At 43.6% G+C, this 19,320-nt stretch overlaps 2 protein-coding genes across 6 annotated transcripts in view; one reads left to right on the top strand and one right to left on the bottom strand.

Annotated features, from left to right (window-relative positions):
- Positions 1-19,320, bottom strand: part of LOC123929308 (40S ribosomal protein S24-like) — a 576,828-nt gene that overhangs the window by 518,955 nt on the left and 38,553 nt on the right. The gene's annotated exons all lie outside the window — the stretch shown is intronic.
- The window catches only part of TLK2 (tousled like kinase 2), a 119,830-nt gene that overhangs the window by 98,565 nt on the left and 1,945 nt on the right, over positions 1-19,320 (top strand). For all 5 annotated transcript variants that reach the window (XM_045985396.1, XM_045985394.1, XM_045985395.1 and 2 more), the window contains 6 exons: positions 188-279; positions 5,590-5,679; positions 9,215-9,384; positions 10,616-10,754; positions 16,141-16,252; positions 18,048-18,155. In XM_045985396.1, coding sequence (XP_045841352.1) covers positions 188-279; positions 5,590-5,679; positions 9,215-9,384; positions 10,616-10,754; positions 16,141-16,252; positions 18,048-18,155 — 711 coding nt within the window. The remainder of the gene's footprint in view (positions 1-187; positions 280-5,589; positions 5,680-9,214; positions 9,385-10,615; positions 10,755-16,140; positions 16,253-18,047; positions 18,156-19,320) is intronic.

Here is a 19,320-nt window from a genome sequence, read left to right on the forward strand (position 1 = left end):
TTTCAGAAGATGGCTGTAACTCTGAAACAAGTACGCGATAATGTTGTCATCCACGGCTGTTTGTATTTAATAATGCATTTTGGGTTTTGAGTACATCCATGTGTTAAATAGAAGCCTCAAATCCGTTACTTGCCTGTAATTCTTGTTAGCTTTTATCCAGAATATAACATCTTCCTTTTCTTTGTAGGCATTTGATCTAACAGAACAAAGATATGTAGCTGTGAAAATTCACCAGTTAAATAAAAACTGGAGAGATGAGAAAAAGGAGAATTACCACAAGTAAGTGACGCCAGAGTGTCTGATTTATTAGAATTCAGTAGTGTGGCAGCTGCAGTGTGAGCCCCGTGTTAACAGCGGTGCGTGCATTGCTGGGGTGGTGTCCTTAGGAGAGTGAGCAACTGTTCCATCTCATGGATGAGCAAACTGAAACTTAACGGAATGCAAGTAATAGTTAAGAAAAGGCTGAGCTGGTATTTAAATCTAGACTTCCCTCAATCCTAAACCCATGCTCTTTAACCTCCCTTTCCATTGTGTGCCTAACATTAGCTACAGTAAACAAGCAAAGCCTCAGAAACCATCTTGCTTGTTTGTAGAGAACAGATGATAATGCTTTGGGGATCCTGGGGAGCTTTGGGCGGGACTTTTTCCGGCTATTTCAATCATTTCATCATGGAGGAAGCAGTGGGGGCACCTGGGGTGCTTCAGCGGTACTTATTTGACTCCTTCAGCTCCTCAGTGCTGCGCTCACCTCCCCATCAGGTTCCCCTCTCAGAATTCTCCATGTTCAGCATGTTTCTTACTCTACTTGCCTGGCTTCTGAAGGCCACTCGTGGCTATCTGCTGCCATATTTAGGGAGGGGTCGGGGAGAGTGACTGCTTTAGAAGGAGTGATTATTACCTGTACAGGTGTAAATTTCTTCGATCCACTAATGTCAGGTTTTGCTTGTTTCCCCTGACCCTGAGCTTCAGAACATAGGAATTCATGGCTTATTTCATTTGGAGGCCAAGCATACCTAATTTGCTTTTAGGATCCCTCCCTGGGCTTAGTATTGTTTCCTTGTTGTATGTACAAGCACTGAGTTAGACGTGCCCTAACCCTGAAAGAAGACAGGCCCCCTCTTTTTTTTAGAATTTTATTTATTTGGGGCACCTGTGTGTCTCAGTCGTTAAGCGACTGCCTTTGGCTCAGGTCATGATCCCAGAGTCCTGGGATTGAGTCCCGCATAGGGCTCCCTGCTTGGCAGGAAGCCTGCTTCTCCCTCTTCTCCCTCTCCAGCTTTCCCTGCTTGTGTTCCCTCTCTCGCTGTCTCTCTGTGTCAAATAAATAAATAAATAATATATATTTTTTTAAAAAGATCTATTTGGCAGAGAGAGTGCGCACAAGCAGGGGGAGTGGCAGGCAGAGAGGAAGCTGACTCCCCACTGCGCAGGGAACCTGATGCCACGCTTCCATCTCAGGACCCTGGGATGGTGACCTGAGCCAAAGGTAGATGCTTTGCCAACTAAGCCACCCAGGCACCCAAGACAGCCCTCTAAGATAAAAACAACCCACTTCCTTTCTATAAAAGCAGTTTTGGGGTTTTTTTCTTATTTTTTTTTTTTAAGATTTTATTTATTTATTTATTTGACAGTGATCACAAGTAGGCAGAGAGGCAGACGGAGAGAGAGAGCCCAACGTGGGGCTTGATCCCAGGACCTGGGATCATGACCCGAGCCAAAGGCAGAGGCTTTAACCCACTGAGCCACCCAGGCGCCCCTGGGGTTTTTTTTTTTTTTCTTACAAATAGTCCTTTGGAGGGAAAAATAGCAGTGGTCTTTGACCACTTTGAAGTAGCCTTTTAATTGGCTGCTAAAGCTCATTATTTCTGTGTCCTCACCTGGTTCTTGGGGCACGGACTAAAGCAACTCTTACTACCTCCCTGTTACTTACCAGGGGTGCAGGAGCGCTTCCTCCCCCACGCAGATGGGCAGTGGCGCTCAGCACTGGAGTAGAGGCTCCTGTGACATTAAGGGAAAGAGGGCTTAGCAGAGGTACAGGAAAGGGGTTGGTGTGTGGTTTATGCACGGTGCCCTGCATGTGCGTCCTGCGTGACAGGCAGCTGCGGTCCAGATGCGTCTGAGGAGCAGTTGCATTATTAGAAGTGCATTCCAGTCACTTGGCGTGCGGGGACGAACGGCATGCCACCGTGAACGCTGGGCGCACTTCAGAGAAGGAGACCACATGTTGTTATGACCAGTTATAAAGGAGAAATGTCCCCGTCATACTGAGATTCTCAGGAGTGCATAAGGATGTTGGAACTATTCGTGCTTCTCAGTAGAAATGCTCTTCAGCTCTGCCTGGAGCCCGTTCTATGTCTTGTGTGTGCACTGAGCGCTTGACTTCGTGAGGGCCAGCCGTGGTCATCCTTGAGAAAATGGTTCATGGGCTGGGATTGACCCATACTTTGCCTGGGCTCAGTGTGCAGGTTTTCGGCTGGCCCGAGAAGGAACTCTGGTGAGGAGCGGGGCGCTAACTGTAGGGGCTGCTGCCTGCCTTCGGCTTCTGTGGCCGCGAGGGCTTGAAGCCGGGACCGTGTGCCTCCGCAGCGCATTTGGCAAGCTGCTCCAGGGGCTGCCGGCTAGGGATCGGGGCTCTGTCCCCCATTCCTCTGCCGGGCGGAATCCTAGAGCAAGAGTGGGGGTGGTCTCATTTCTCTAAGTTCTTGACTGCTCCAGCTCCAGGCTCGCAGCCGCACCTCACTACCCTTTCGTTTCCTCACCAGAAGTGGGAATCGTGGCACCCAGGCAACTTCTGGGGAGCCGTCTCTGCAGGGGCCATTTCCGAGCCAACAAACACACGGGGGAAGGGTGTGCGGGGTTCTGGTGACTTCCACTCGCGCCTGGGGAGAGATTCCTAAGCACCTCCGCCTTGCTGTGGAAGAGTTTGCTTGACATGAAATCATACTGGTGAATAGAGGCTGCATAGATAAAGTGAATTAGCAAAATGTCATTAACTCCTTTGAACTTAACGAAGGCTTATATCAAGCACGTAACATTTTAGAGAGTGCTTTAAAAATTTAGTATTAAACTAAAAAGTGTACACTTTGGTGGTGTGATAACATTGTAACATACGAAAGTGCTGCTGTTGTTCTGCACAGTAATGCCTTTGATTGTGGGAGTGACTTCCCAGTCCCATCTGGAATCAAGACATTTATTTGGGTAAAAAAGAAGGAAGAACTCTAAAAGATTGTTTTGTTTAATTTGGGGTTCTTTTCTGAACCTCCTTTCCTCTCCTTCCCCTACAAACAAACAAAAAGCAAACTGATTGTTTTACTTTTGCATTATTAAAGCATTAGTACTACAAGATTTACCTCCCCCAAATAACATATTAAGAACTCCATAGTAGGAAACATTTCCTGTAAAGCTATCCACAGAAATAATTATATCTGAAATAGCTTATTTTTATGTATGATAGTCTTCTAATTTTGGGGGGTAAAATCATTTTGGAAGTCTAAATATATATCCACTTACAAGAGAGTAAAAAACTAACAAGTTATTAGATAACGTTTCCTCCAGTTTCTAATTAAAGTTTTTGTATTGGTATTGCATTACCCCCTTGGGTGCTAAATTCAAAGTTGAACATGAGAAGGACATGGCAGGAGCCACTGGCTTGCCTGATGAGGCCGGAGAAGCAGGCTTAGAGCCTGACATAGTGACCAGAGATAATGCCTTGGTTGACAAGGACTTTGAATGACCCTCCCGTTGGTTCTTAATTTTTACGTCCTTTAGTTTCCTCTGTTTTCTGTACCTTGACAGAGAAATTGGTCTCTGCTCTGAAATACACAACAAAATCAAGAAGTTTAAAGAATGGCAAAGAACTATATACTTTCAGTGTTCTAGCGTGAGAAATGACTGAAATGGTTATCTGGTTGGTCCCTAGCTTTCTAAACTTGGTTTTTGTGAGCAGCATTACCTTAATTTTACGAATGAAATATCACATAGAATCTTGATATTTGAAAAGGACAGGTGTGACGCTGCTTAGGTGGGGTGGGGGGTGGGGGTCACAGCTGTGTTTGCTCAGCGTCTGCACGGGGTGGCTCGGGAGGCCTGGACCTCCAGGAAGCAGCCTTTGAGACCTCCAGTCGTGTGCAGCCCTGGGGAAGCCCAGAGAAGCGACATCACAGAGCTGGGACTCAAGGCCAGATTTCCAGGTCCCAGCATAGTGGGTGTCCTAACAACTGTTCTGCCTAAATGCTGGCAAGTCTTTTCTTTTCAGAAAGACATAAAGATGATGAAGTATCAGAAGAAAAAAAAAAAAAAACTGCCAAAAGTGGCAGCTTGAAAAATAAGCTTAGGTAAATACAGTTTCCATCTGGGAAAAACCTGTTTATTACTTTTAGATTCCTTTTCCTCTCTCCTCCTTGCCCTGATTGTTTCCTCAGCTTTTCTTTAGTTGAGTACATTTTTATGTATCTTTGTCATATTACAATATATGTTTCAGAAAACATCAACTTAGCTTTATTTTACCATACTTTGCAAAGTTCTCTTTTCTGAGTCTTTTCTTATAAGAAAATGCCCCAAATTAAATGGTGCTAGCTTACTTAAAATTTTAAAATTTTCTGTCACTCTTTGTGTATAAGAACGAAATACTTTAAAAATTATTGGTAATTGCACTGAATAAACTTATTCTGTAATTCTTTTAAAATTCAATGAATATGTGAGATTATATGGTTTGTTTTTGTTCCTAATCTTACTAAATGATTTTAAATTGGAAAAGCACTGAAAAAAAGTTAATATGTTTATGTAAGCTCTCATCCCAAGAAAACTATTTTTTCTTTTTTAAAGATTTGTTTATTTGAAGGAGCGTGCAGGTGTGCACTGGCACAGACCCAGACAGGCACATGCTGAGGGGGTGGGGCAGAGAGGGAGAGAGAATCCCAAGCAGACTCCTCACTGTGTGTGGAGGAGCCCAGTGTGGGGCTGGATCTCACTCCCCTGAGATCATGATCTGAGCTGAAATCAAGAGTTGGACACTTAACAGAATGAGCCACCCAAGCATCCCGGGTTCCATAATTTTTTATGAGTTTCACATTAGAAGAAAGTAAAGCTGATAGCCCTTTCATATTATAAGGAGAATTTTAAAACAAACACAAAGCACTGCTAATATCACCTTATATAATCTGTAATCCTTTTGCCCAAGGAGTTTAAGTGCCAAAATTGATCTCCTTGTTGTATCCCCAGGATATAAACATGTATAGATATGAATTATCAGCTTTTGAGGGGAAAGAAAAAGCTCTCTTTATAATTTTTAAACTTTGGTATTTGGGCATAAATATTAAACAGGTGAGATAGTGATAGAATGAACTTGAAAGGGATAAGAGGTTGGTAGAAGTCGTTTAACAAATATTTGAGCACCTGCTACTTTCTCAACAGCTTGGTAGACACCAGTAGTGAAAATAGGATGAGGAAAGGTACGGGGGCCAGCCAGACTTGAATGCATAGGCAGAAACAAGGAGCAGTGAGAGAATATGTAGGTGTATCCTTGAAGAGGTCTGAAAGACAGTCCAAAATACAAAAATACAAAATGTTAATTTTCCACTTTGTTTGCAGGCATGCATGTAGGGAATACCGGATTCACAAAGAACTGGATCATCCCAGGATAGTTAAGCTGTATGATTACTTTTCACTGGACACTGACTCGTAAGTACCGTGCCATTTTAGCTTAGCAGTTGATACTGGTTTCTTGCGGTGTGTTGACTACTCATGGAGTAGAGTTTCAGTCTGGGTCGAGGAAATGCCCTCCGAGGGAACCGGGTGCATTTATTCCTGGGCAGATGAACCTATGTGAATTCACATTTGGGCCAGCAGTACATCTCTTAGCCACAGGATCGGTGCAGTGGTGTGCTGGTAAATGTTTAACAACCAGCTGTGTGGGGAGGGGAGAGGACGCATTCATAGTATTGGACACGTTCTGTGATAATGAATTTCCCAGCATGTCTAGTTTCACACTGAAAAAAATCCAGCTTTATTGAGATATCATTTGAATACCGCATAGTTCACCCTTCTAAAAGTATGCAATTCAAGGCTTGTAGTATAGTCACAGATATGTGCAGTCATCGCCGTAGTCATTTTTAGAACATGTTCACTACCTCAGAAAGAAACCCCATATTTTTTGCTGTCACTCCCCTAGTTCCCCGTCCCCCGACCTGGCCCCCAGGCCTAAGCAGCCACTAATCATTTTTTTTGTCTCTGTAGATTTCCTATTCTGGACTTTCATGTGAATGACTTAACGGTATATAGACTTTTATGACTGGCATTCTTTCATTTAACAAGACGTGTTTTCAAGGTTCATCCTTACTATAGCATGTATCAGTACTTTTTTGACCAAATATATCCCATTGTATGAATGTACCACCTTTTGTTTGTCCGTTCATCCCACCAGTGGCTTAATAACCAGCTCATAAAACGCCTGAAAATTTAACTATCAGCTCTTGGTAACTGTCACAAGTTGGTGCCAGCTACCTCTGACACGCACCAGTGAGTGTGGCCTGTACAGGAGTCTGCCCCAGCTGGAGATTCTGATGAACAGTGATGGGCCTTTCAAGGAAGGACTAGCAGTGTGATTTTATCATAGAGCGGGAATGAACGTAGGCATGTGTAGGCAAATGAAGGCATAACCCAGTGCTGCATGTGAAGTAGAGCCTCACAGGCGTGTAGGAGGTTGGAGGTGGAAGGGATCTCGATTCAGCTCTCTCACTAAAAAGATGGAAATTTGTGGACCAGGCAAGTTAAAGGACTTGCCTCTTAATACTCTTAGGCGTTGTTGTATAGTGTTACCTGATATAGGTAAGCTCTGTCACCTTTGGGCTTATCAAGGGGTTTAGAAATACTTGAGCATTTGGGAACATTTTTCTGTAGGAGTCTGAACTGAGTGAGGAGAATGTACCTTAGAGTCTGGCCAGCAGGTGTTCCTTTTCGCCTTGCAGGGTGATTCTGGGCGTTTTGGCCCATTCCAGACAGCAGCTGTCTCACAGATTCTGTGCCGAGAACTGTCCCACATTTAGAAATGTTTCCAAAAGGGGAGAGACCTTAACTCCCTTTGGAAATGTGAATGATCCCTTCTTCCCACCTGTTCAAGGATGTTCCCTTTCCAGAATGGTGACCCTTGAACCTGGCATAGTCAGTGTGTGGTTAGCATGGATGGAGTTTAGATGAGTATCTAGGTAGAGAACAGGTCTCCACAGGGTGGCCTTACCTTTTTGCCTTGAATAAATTTCTTGAATACTAGATAGACTGCCATTTCCCCCCCCGACCCCGCCGCCACTACCCCTCAAAATGTAAGTACCAAAAAAATCTCAAAAATAAGTATGACTTGGATTATTTGCAGTTTTGAATCGTGTTTACACTTTTAACTAATCTGAGGAATTGATTTGGTTGTCTGCTATTTTTGAATTTATTTTGGTCCACCTATTATGTGTGTGGTGAATTTTCACCATCATTTTATAAAATCTTCTGAGAGTTGTTTGGGTGTTAAAGTGAGATTTTATTTTAAGCTTGCACTTGGGTCAAGGAATACATAGACCAAGCACAAGAGTCTGTGTCTCAGATCAGAGAGTCTATAAATTTTTGGTATTTATCCTTAAATAGTGTGCTAATATGCCCTAGTGTGTTTCGTAAGAAACATAAGCTGGTCAGTTCAGGATCTCATAGGACCATGTTTGTCCACCTTCCATCGTGGAGCTTTTTGAAGGCCTCAAATTGCCTCGGGGCTGTAGTGCCTGTCCGGAGTGTGTTTGCTCTGGGCTCTGCTCCTCACCCTTCCCCTGCTCTGCATCTTAGCTGAGTTGACCCTTGTAGGCTTTTTTTCCCAGGCTCCTGTGTCAGTTGTTGTTCAGCTGGGTTCAGCCACTGCGGAGACAGAGTTGGTGGCAGGTAGAGAGAGAGAGAGAGACACACACACACACACACACCACCACACACACCCATCCCCACCCCCACCCCCACCCCCACTGTGATTCCAGTCTCTCTTGGTGACCCTCAGTTCTGGTTGCACCATCTCCGCCGTCTGGCCCTCTGGCCTTAGGGTGCTGATGGCTTCCTATCTAGATGATCTCTGGGGTGCCTCACTGGCCAGTTTACCCTCTCAGCTCTTCCATCATCCATGTGATGGGTGCCCTGCATTAAAACCTCTCTGTTTTATTTCCTGACTAGAGCCTGAGTGTAAACACCCACATTGTCACAGCTTAGGATAATTTAAAAGGTCTTCATCACCCAGGTTTACTCAAACAATTCAAGAAGCCTTACTTTGGTTTATAACAGCCTTGGAAGATAGACATGTGACCCTTAATGCTACAAATGGTACATATTTTTAGATTTGGGTCTGTATGATGTATTGATGTTAAGTGGAGGAGAAAACTCATACTATGTAATGACACATTTGTTAGAATCACAGATACTGTGCTTTTATTTATTTTTTAAAAGATTTTATTTATTTGACAGAGAGAGTGCACAAGCAGGGGGAGCAGCAGGCAGAGGGAAGGAGGAAGCAGGCTCCCAGCTGAGCAGGGGGGGAAGCAGGCTCCCCGCTGAGCAGGGAGCAAGACATGGGGCTCTATCCTAGGACCCTGGGACCATGACCTGAGCTGAAGGCAGACACTTAACTGACTGAGCCACCCAGGCACCCTGATACTGTGCTTTTAAAAGTTCTTTTATACCTTGTGTTTAGCAAGGAGACATTATATACAGTATTATGTCAGACTGCCATATGACATGACATGTAACCAATTCGTGGGACCTGGGCAAACCATAGATTCTTTCTTACTATCAGCACTCGGGTCATATGAAATGTTTGCTTTGAGACTTGTGTACCTGATCACGGTATGCTCACTTAGAACTGGAGCACGGCAGGGATATGTGTAGGAGAGCCTTCTGAAAAGATACTTAGCTGACGTACATTACAGTTCTTGTCAGTCTTCGTAGTCTGGATGTAAGAAGAGGAATGTCCTGGGTGAACTGAGGCACACCAGGTTGCCATGTGGAGGCCGTGAAGGCTGTCCACCAGGGCTCTCCTTCCTGTCAGCCACTCAGTAGCTACTACCGTAAAGAACAGAACAGTACTTTAAGGAATGAAGAACAGAGCAAGAAGCTAATCACCTGGTTTCCACTGGGGCTGGTTGAAGAAGTCTTAATCTGCTTGTTCTTTCCCACCGTCAAATGTCGGTTTCTTTGTCTTCAGGTTTTGTACAGTATTAGAGTACTGTGAGGGCAACGACCTGGACTTCTACCTGAAACAGCACAAATTAATGTCGGAGAAAGAGGCCCGATCCATTATCATGCAGATTGTGAATGCTTTAAAGTACCTAAATGAAATAAAACCTCCCATCATACACTATGACCTCAAACCAGGTATGTCTAACTTTTAGGCGACTGTATTGATGGTTTTTCTCTGGTCTTCGAAGTGACTTGTAATTTTACAAAGTCAGAGAATGTGAGGGAGGCTGGAAGCCTCGTCGCGTCTGGCTCTGCCCGGGCAGGTATGGGAACTGAGTCCTGGCCCGGCAGTGCTGGGCTGAAGAGGGGGAGTGGGACTAAGTACTCAGGAGAAACAATGCCCTTGTCTTTAGGGCCAGGGCATTTCATGATGTCAGCCCGATTTAGAAAGAACTGCTCTGGCAAGCTAAGCTTTGTTTTTTCCCATTACTCACGCTGTGTAGCCGTTCCTCTCCTCCAAGTCTCTTTGGTAAGTGCCCCCAATGAACAAGTTATTTTGCAAGTCCGTCTCCCGTTTCATTAAATCCTAGCAGTTTTTCATCTTTTTGGATGGTTACTATGTAAACTTCAGTAAACCTCAGCGAACAGGAGAGGCCAGTTACTTACCCCTGTTTTTTTGTTGTTGTCGTCCTGGGCTGTTTTTCCGAGTCTGCGAATGTTCTCTGTAGACAGCTGGCACCACCGGTATTTGGAAGATGGTTCCCATTTACCGCCTGGTGGGCACAGTTGTTAACTCTGCTTTCCTCTCCTGGTAGTTATGTATTAAATCTCACTGTTCACTGTTCTTCAGTGTTCTAACACAGTTCAGATGACTAAAAAATTCATTACAACAAAGTGATTTTTAAAATGATGGCCATTGTGTGACTGGGTTTTCCATCACGGAATCCAGTATGTTTTCCCGGCGTAGGAGCTGTAGGTGGCGCTGTGGCGCTAGCTTGATTCCCTTGTATATTTTGGGGTTTCTTTTTTCTTTTTTTTTTTTTTTTTTTTTTGGTCCTGAAACGACTGTTCTAAAACAGGGTGGTTTAGAGATCGTTACTGAAAGTTCATATGGAACTTTCCCACCATTTTTGACCAACTGTCCAAGTGATATTTTACTTTGGCGAGTTACTATTTTTCTCCCGCACTGCTCATAGTGGTGGTTTTGGCACATCTAGCAGGTGATTCTTGGAAAATGGCAGTTTGCAGCCAGACACTGAGGACTCTCCTCCAGCATCCAGAGTCCAGATCATTTTATTCCAGGAATTTAGATGTTTGCTGTTATGTGTAAGAGTTTGAATTCAGTTGTCCCCTTCTTGTCTGTCATTACCTTGAACTTGTCTCTTAATTAGTCTCTTTTTATTCATGAAAGTTTTCATCTTTTTAGGTAATATTCTTTTAGTAAATGGTACAGCATGTGGAGAGATAAAAATCACAGATTTTGGTCTTTCCAAGATCATGGATGATGATAGCTACAATTCCGTGGACGGCATGGAGCTAACGTCACAGGGTGCTGGTACTTACTGGTAGGTATCCGGGAGATCTGCCAGGTTGGCTGGTGGAGATAAGGCTGTCCTATTCTGAAATATTGGTAATTGATGATTAATATCTATGTCTTTTCTTAGGCAAAAATGCTGTAAACCAAAGTAGACTTTCCTTCTCAGATATCACTGTCTTTCCAGCAGTTTGGCTCTTTGAATTTAGTTAATTTTTCTTCCTTTTTTGGAAACCATTGAGAGAGGTTATGTGTAGCCAGGTGTTGGAGTTGTATGTTTCTTCCTAGGGATTGCCTCATGGAGTAGGAAGAGAATGAGATTGCTCATATGTATTTTTTTTTCTAAGATTTTATTTATTTATTTGACAGAGAGAGATCACAAGTAGGCAGGGAGGCAGGCAGAGACAGAGGGGGAAGCAGACTCCCCGCTGAGCAAAGAGCCCGACGCGGGACTCGATCCCAGGACCCTGAGATCATGACCCGAGCCGAAGGCAGAGGCTTGGCCCCAAATTATTTTCAGTACAAATGAAGCGTGCGTGCGCTCGGTCTCTCTGTTTTTCCCAGGAGAGGGAGAGAGAGAGAAGGTGAGGGGGGAGAGGGGGAGAGAGAGAGAGCGTGTGCGAGAGAATCTTAAGCAGCTTGACAGCCTGTGCAGAGCCTGAAGCAGGGCTCAGTACCACAACCCTGAGATCACGACCTGAAGTGAAATCAGGAGAAATCAGAACTGGGGCGCCTGGGTGGCTCAGTGGGTTGAAGCCTCTGCCTTCAGTTCAGGTCATGATCTCAGGGTCCTGGGATCGAGCCCCACATCGGGCTCTCTGCTCAGCAGGGAGCCTGCTTCCCCTTCTCTCTGTGCCTGCCTCTTTGCCTACTTGTGATCTCTGTCAAATAAATAAATAAAATCTTTAAAAAAAAAAAAAAAGAGTTGGACACTTAACCGACTGAGCCACCCAGGCGCCGCATTGCATGTCTCTTCTTGTGCATTAACGGGCTGAGGGATTCGTCTCTGGAGTTGCCTGAGGATGGTAGACTGCCAAGAACGAAGGAGTTGTGAAAGATCAGTATGTAAAGTAACCGCAGCATCCCTTGAAATCTGAACAGGAAAAAAGTGCAGTTTGCCAAGAAATGTATCCATCTCCTCAGCCATGCTCTAAAAGGTTTTGGGCCACATAGCTTCCATCTGTTGTCACTCATCTCTCTGCAGCCACCCTACCCCAGGTAGCTCTGTGACCTCTGCTACCTCTGCCTGGTATTCCTTCGGACAGTGAGAACCATAAAAGATACCTGCAGCCCAGGCATTTGACTTTGTGATTGTGAAGCCGTGGTAACAGAGCTTCATTTTCACTTCTGAGGTGGTAACGCAGCTGCATGTCGGGTGTGTGATTCCAGCGTGGAGAAAGCCTCCAGCAGCACCGAGGGAGGGGTTACATATACTGTTGAACTCCACGGTCTGTTGGTCAGATCTCATATTTGCGACTGGAGGGGAGGGCCCTGGGCTTAGCAGAATAGTGACTGCCTGGGAATGAGGGTGTGGATTGGAAGCAGACAGAGAAGGGGAGTTCGTTCACAACCCACAAGATGGGCTCTGTCCTCATCAGTCTGATCATGTGTAAGTTAGGTATGTCAGAGAAACCATCAAATCCTGAGAAAAACATTTTGTGCACAAATTTTCTATTTTCATTGCTCCTTTTTTTTTGTGGAGATGGTATCTATAGTGAAAATCAGTACCTAAATTAAAACTTGGAGATTCTAGGTTTAAAATAGAAGCTACATTTACAGTGTTTATTTACTATGGTGGTTATTGTGGGTTAGTGTTCCTGTCGCTAAATGACACAAAAATATCTCTTATTGGGGGTTCTGGAAACAGGTCTATACCTCTGCTACATAAATTCACTAGAACTTAGATTTTGGCGCTTTGTTTCGTAGCTGTTCTTTTTTAAAAAGTGGAGCCTTTTAAATGTTTAAATTAGTTTTCTCATTGCTACCTATTGCTATATTTGCTAAGCTATTAAAAATTTAGTGGCGGGGACGCCTGGGTGGCTCAGTGGGTTAAAGCCTCTGCCTTCGGCTCAGGTCACGCTCCTGTGGTCCTGGGATCAAGCCCTGCATCGGGCTCTCTGCTTGGCAAGGAATCGGCCCCCCACCCCCACCCCCACCTGCCCCTCTGCCTACTTGTGATCTCTGTCAAGTAAATAAATAAAATCTTAAAGAAAAAAAAAGAACTGTGAGAAGGCTCCATACGGAAACTTCTTGACATGGTATATAAAAGATCACCGTTTGGTCCCTTCCAAACTAATATAAACTATATTCTGGGACGCCTGGTTGGCTCAGTGGGTTAAACCCTCTGCCTTTGGCTCAGGTCATGATCCCAGGGTTCTGGGATCTAGCCCCGCATGGGCTCTCTGCTCAGCAGGGAGCCCGCTTCCTCCTCTCTCTGCCTACTTGTGATCTCTGTCAAATAAATAAATCTTTAAAAAAAAAAAATTTAGTGGTTGACAGACCTGTACTCCTGAAACAAATAATACATTATATGTTAATTTTAAAAATGTAAAAAAATAAAAAAAAATTTAGTGGTTGAAATTTAAACAAAAGTTATGTGGGAATTTGTAATGTTTGTGAGGGGAGGGGTATACAAACAAAGATTGGCCCCATGTTGATGTTTATTGAAACTGACTGATGGTTACTTGGGGATTCATTTTACTGTTCTTTCTACTTCGGATTATACTTGAAGATTAGTTTCATAGTAAAAGGTGAGGTGGAGAGGGAGGCTACTGAGAAAATTTAATTTTGTGGGTTCCTGTGAAGGTTTACAAAGTCTCCATGTTGGTACCAGCACATTGTCTCCATCCCCTTCCTCATGTGTCATCCTGTCGTGCTGTCCGCAGAGACACAAACAGAACAGGAAGACATAACAGATTCTAGGTTGGTGGTTGTAGTATTTGGTAGAGTTCTTCTCCACTGAATCCTGCTTTTATTTTAAGATTTTATTTTTTTTCAAGATTTTTTTTATTTATTTGTCAGAGAGAGTGAGTGCGCAGAAGCAGGCAGAGTGGCAGGCAGAGGCAGAGAGAGAAGCAGGCTCCCTGCCAAGCAAGGAGCCCGATGCAGGACTCGATCCCAGGACCCTAGGATCATGACCTGAGCCGAAGGCAGTGGCTTAACCCACTGAGCCATTCAGGTGTCCCTAAGATTTTATTTTTAAGTAATCTTGGCACCCAACGTGGGAATCGAATGCATGCCCCTGAGATCAAGAGTCACATGCTCTGTGATGCCTGGGTGGCTCAGTTGGTTAAGCAGCCTACTCTTGATCTCAGCAGAGGTCTTGATCTCAAGATTGTTAGTTCAAGCCCGGAACCAGGCTCCACACTTAAAAAACACACAAACAAAAAAGAGGTTGCATGATCCGCTGACTGAGCCAGTCGGGCCCCTTGAATACTACTAAATGAATTACCTGTAGACTAGACCTTGAGAATCTCCATGACAATTTTATCATGATGGAACATGTAACTTGGTTTTTAAACACAGTTGAGGGCAGTGTCCTAGAACTGTCCTCTCTCTCTCCTGAGGGCCTCAATAAGGAATTAGAGTACTTACTATTTTCGGTATTATTTGGGTGAAGAGCTAATTTATTTCTCCATTTACACATGGGAAAACTGAGACCTAGAAATTGATTTTCCAGATTTGTACTATCCAATGGCAGTGCCTGGTTTTTTTGTTTGTTTTTTTTTTAATTAATGTCTTTTGTACTCTGAGTATTTGGCTGAGTTATTACTCAGGATTTGGGTAAGTTCAGCAACTTCTGTCCTTCCCTGCCATCTCGATGAGAGATTAAATACATTAAAATGTATATTAAAATGATCATTTTGTAATCAAGTTTTGTTTGTTATTTACCAAGATCATATTTAAGTTATGTATGTTGAAGAATTAAGAACCGTGAAAAGTCAGGTTCAGGGAGGTTTGAGTGGCATTTGAGAGAGCTGGTTTTTTATTCTTTTCCCTGCATTTTTATTTCTTTGCTTAACCTCTTCATAAGTCAGTATGTGTTTTGGCTAACAGTTTTCATTGTGAAACAGTAATATAGGTCGGTGGTCTTAATCATTCCAAAATGTCTGTTACAAATAATAAATAAGAAACAAGAACATGACACTAAACTTCTTCAAAAAAAAAAGAGAAAAGCCCATCATCAAATATTTTCTGCCTCTCAACTCTTGTGGCCCCCTTCAAGTTGTAAGTTTAGATTTTTATACCAGAATCACAGCAGGGTCTAAAATAAAGAATTTTTCACAGAATTGATTTTACCAGCATGAAATCTGCAGAAATTGATCTGTTATCTTCAGAATGGTGCCTTCCAGCTGCGTCGTGGCTAAGACCCCAGGCAGTGAGTGGAAGCATATTTGTTTGGTTTCCTAAATGCCAAGAGGCACTTACCTTCCACACCATACAATTTGGTGTGGTTGGCTGCCCAGCTAGTCTTTTTCAGAGGCCAGGGGTGGGTGGTGAGGGAAGGAATTCAGATGAGGATTGAGTTGTGCTAACTACTAGTTAGTTTGGCTTTTTCTGCCCTACTTGTTAGACTTCCAGTAAGCCCCTAATCACCCTTGACGTAGGAAATATAAAATACCTTTGTAATATCACCATTTATTAGAGGTTGTAGTTATTCCCAGTCCAGATTTTGCAAAGAGCCTACTTTAAGAAGGCAGACAGCCAGTCCCCTTGGAGATTTCTGTAGGGTCCTGAATTCATTTGGACTTTCAAGATAGTTATTTTAGAGACCGTCATCTTTCTTAGCCTACATGAAAGCAAACCCACACCACTTCAAGTTCTGTTTTGATATGTGATGCTGCAGCTCTCATAAAAGGGAATGCACGTCTTCTGTGTGCTCTCTTCTTTTTTTTTTTTTAATATTTTATTTATTTGACAGAGAGAAATCACAACTAGGCAGAGAAGCAGGCAGAGAGAGAGGAGGAAGCAGACTCCCTGCGGAGCAGAGAGCCCGATGTGGGGCTCGATCCCAGGACCCTGGGATCATGACCTGAGCCGAAGGCAGAGGCTTTAACCCTGAGCCACCCAGGCGCTCCTGCTCTCTCCTTTTGAAACTTGTTGACTGACATGTGTATTAGGGTACACCCCTGGAAAAGGGTGCTGGGGTGGGTGAAGCAGGGACGAGGGAGAATGTTTTTGTCTCTCAGTGAGTTGGGAAGTGTATTTTAAGGCTTTTAGGACACAACCGCCTCCTTAAGTTAGAGTGTCTTGCTCACTTTCCCCAGCTAGGCCCAGGTTGCTTTTTTGGCAGAATTTCAGTTAAAATTCAGATATTTTTAATGTTCCCACAAGGTTTTCTGCTTTACCTTTTTGTACATGTCCTAGATTTATACAGTCATTTTTTTCTAAGAATTTTTATTTTCCTTTTGTCCCAGGTATTTACCACCAGAGTGTTTTGTGGTTGGGAAAGAGCCACCAAAGATCTCAAATAAAGTTGACGTCTGGTCAGTGGGCGTGATCTTCTACCAGTGTCTTTATGGAAGGAAGGTAAGGAAGAAGGTCGGATGCAGTGGCTTGACCAAGTCTGTCTTGGGGCGCACATACGTGCTGGCATGGTGTCGATTATTCTCTTGGAACTGATGACACAGAATGGAATCCTGAAAGTTGTGGTTAGAAAATACAGACACTAATAAAAGCTTTATGCATAAGCAGAACTTTTCAACCCTGCGTGTTTAATGAATTCCACTGGGCTACTGAAAACATGCATTTTTGCTGTTTTCAATTAGATCCAGGATATGTTTTGTTTCTGATAATATGTACAAGGAATTGTATGAAATAGTTTATTTAAAGTATACAGTTGTCTCAGGAGCCATTCTTTAAGGTCTCAAGAACTGAAATTTGAAATATCTACAGAGCTCTTTATTCTTAGCCACTTACTTTACTTTACTTTAATTACTTAAAGCTATTATAAATAAAAACCTGCTTCCTGTTTTCTGTATTGAGGAGGCGTAGTGTTATGAGGTGCTCACTGTCTTTTACCTCTGGATCAAGGTGATAGATCATTTGGACAGATAATAACCCAGGTGGTAAACTATATCTAATGAATTTTCACATCTGTGTTTTCCTGTGTTTGTAAGCCTACGGCCTTACAAATAAACTTACATACTAGGGTCCAGTGTGTGTACTCAACATATTTGCTGTCAGTGTGTTAGAAATAATTGAAGTTTGTCAGTGGTCCCAGCCATGTAGGTTGTGGGTATAAGCCATTTGGGAGTTTTGCAACTCCCTAGGACTCTTAATATTTTTATTACAGTCCCCAGACCAAGCTTTTTGTTCAGATTTCAGCTTCCTCTTTAACTTCTCCTTGGTCTCTGTTTCTTTATCTTACCTCTCTAATATGGGGAAACTATTCAGAACCAGCCAGTAAGGGTTAATGAAATGACTACTATTTTTAAGAAATCCCTACACTTAACATGGGGCTCGAACTCACAACCTTGAGATCAAGAGTTGGATGCTCTACTGACTGAGTCAGCCAGGCTCCCCCAGAGGAGTTAATTATGACTTATACTCTCTGATAATGTGGAAATGCTGCTGAGAATCTTGGTAGAGGTTATGTACAAGCACGGTAGAGATGACACTAGGCTTGAACTTACATTTTAAGATCTTAGAAAATTGGGCTTCCTGAGTGGCGCAGGGAGTTAAACGTTTGACTCTTGACTTCGGCTCAGGTCATGATCTTAGGGTCATGACATGGAGCCGCCCCATCAGGCTCCTTGCTCAGTGAGGAATCTGCTGAGGATTCTCCCTCTCTCCCCCACCCCCGCATGTTCTCTCTCTCTCAAATAAAATCTTGGGGGAGGGGCAAAAAAAAAAGGAAAGAAAATGGCACATGGGGGCACAGATGAAGCAATTAAATACCCCCAGCTCTCCTCCCCTCCACTTTGTACTTACTCCTTCTCTTCTACTTCCTTTTCCATCTCTCTTTACCTGTGTCTTGGGTCTGCCAGTGGCACAAGCATGTATAACTTAAGCCTACAGGTATCACTGATGGTAGAAGAGGTTGCTGGATCCTGCTGGAATGTTCTTTTTCTTGGCTGTAAGCAAACCTGAACAGAGGTGTTGTGATATGACATGCTGCTTCCGGTCCCAGCTCTGCCTTAACCTTGATGTTGCCTTGCGAGGGTGTTACTTAAGTTCTGAGCCTTTCCACGCCTCGCCTATAAAAAGACTTCATTACTTTCCTATGTCTTCATTGTCTTCATTACTTTCCTATGGTTTTGAATTGTGTTCTCTTTAATTTTAACCAGAGACCCACCTTTGTTTGTTTTGTTTTGTGTGATAGCCTTTTGGCCACAACCAGTCCCAGCAAGACATTCTACAAGAAAATACTATTCTTAAAGCTACTGAAGTGCAGTTCCCGCCAAAGCCAGTAGTAACACCAGAAGCAAAGGTAAGTTGTGACCCATTGGCAAGCAAAAAATGACAGCTTTGCTTTCGGTATTACTTCTCTTGGTAATAGTGGATGGATTATCAGTATAAAAGGAGTCAGTCAAAACCTCTGCCTCCTTCCGAGTGTGTATTTCTCCAACACCTACCCTGTTCTCCCCTCTCCTCCTACACAAATACTTAGGGTGCCTGGGGAGTACCGAGAGTAGAGGGCATCGCAAGTGTGTAGCAGTGAACTACAGACAAGGTCTCTCCCTGTCAGGAGTTTCTGTTCCAGCAGGCGAGACAAACAATAACTAGCAACAGATCCATCTCAGAGGGTAAAAAATAAATGAGTAAGAAGATCGAGGAGCGGGAACTCCTTTTTTGGTGGCCTGGTCAGGGATGGCCTCAGTGGCGAAGTGACGTATTGAGCAGTCGTGAATGAGTGAAGGTGGGAGCGTGTGTAGATTTGGGAGGACAGTACTCCGAGCAGAGAAGTGTGTGAAGCTGAGATGTAAGGGCAAGCTTAGCAGATCCATGGAGCAGAGAGGAGCGTGGTGGGTGGGCAGGCAGCAGGACAGATGGGAAACGCCCCTAGGTTTTACTCAGGGCAGCTGTGTGATCTGATTGCGGTTTCAAAAGGCTGCCCTGGCGGCTGCGTAGAGAGAAAATTCAAGGTGGAATTATTTGACCAATAACTATCCCATCCAAACCGAAGTAACCCATTTAACTCCCTGTTTTACATCTCATTAAGAAAGGTGTTTTGTTTTGTCTTTTTAAAGATTTTATTTATTTATTTGACAGAGATCACAAGTAGTCAGAGAGGCAGGCAGAGAGAGAGGGAGAAGCGGACTCCCCAGTGAGTAGGGAGCCCAAAGCGAGGCTCGATCCCAGGACTTCCGGGATCATGCCCTGAGCCCAAGGCAGAGGCTTTAACCCACCGAGCCACACAGGCACCCCGAAATGTTCATTTTTAAAGGCTGAGGATTTTTAAATGTATTTCTGTGAATTTGTTTTTATCTTCCAAATACTTTAATCAGGCAGCTATGTATAGGTGGTTTTGATTTTGGAAAAACAGGATTGTTGCTGTACTTTCGGTTTTTACTAATTAAACCTGGAAAAAAGAAAATCATTACATCTCATATTTTAGGTTTTTTTTTTAATAGACTTTGTTAGACTGTATTTTT

Source organism: Meles meles, chromosome 18 (genome assembly GCF_922984935.1).
Source record: "Meles meles chromosome 18, mMelMel3.1 paternal haplotype, whole genome shotgun sequence".
Classification (NCBI taxonomy): domain Eukaryota; kingdom Metazoa; phylum Chordata; class Mammalia; order Carnivora; family Mustelidae; genus Meles; species Meles meles.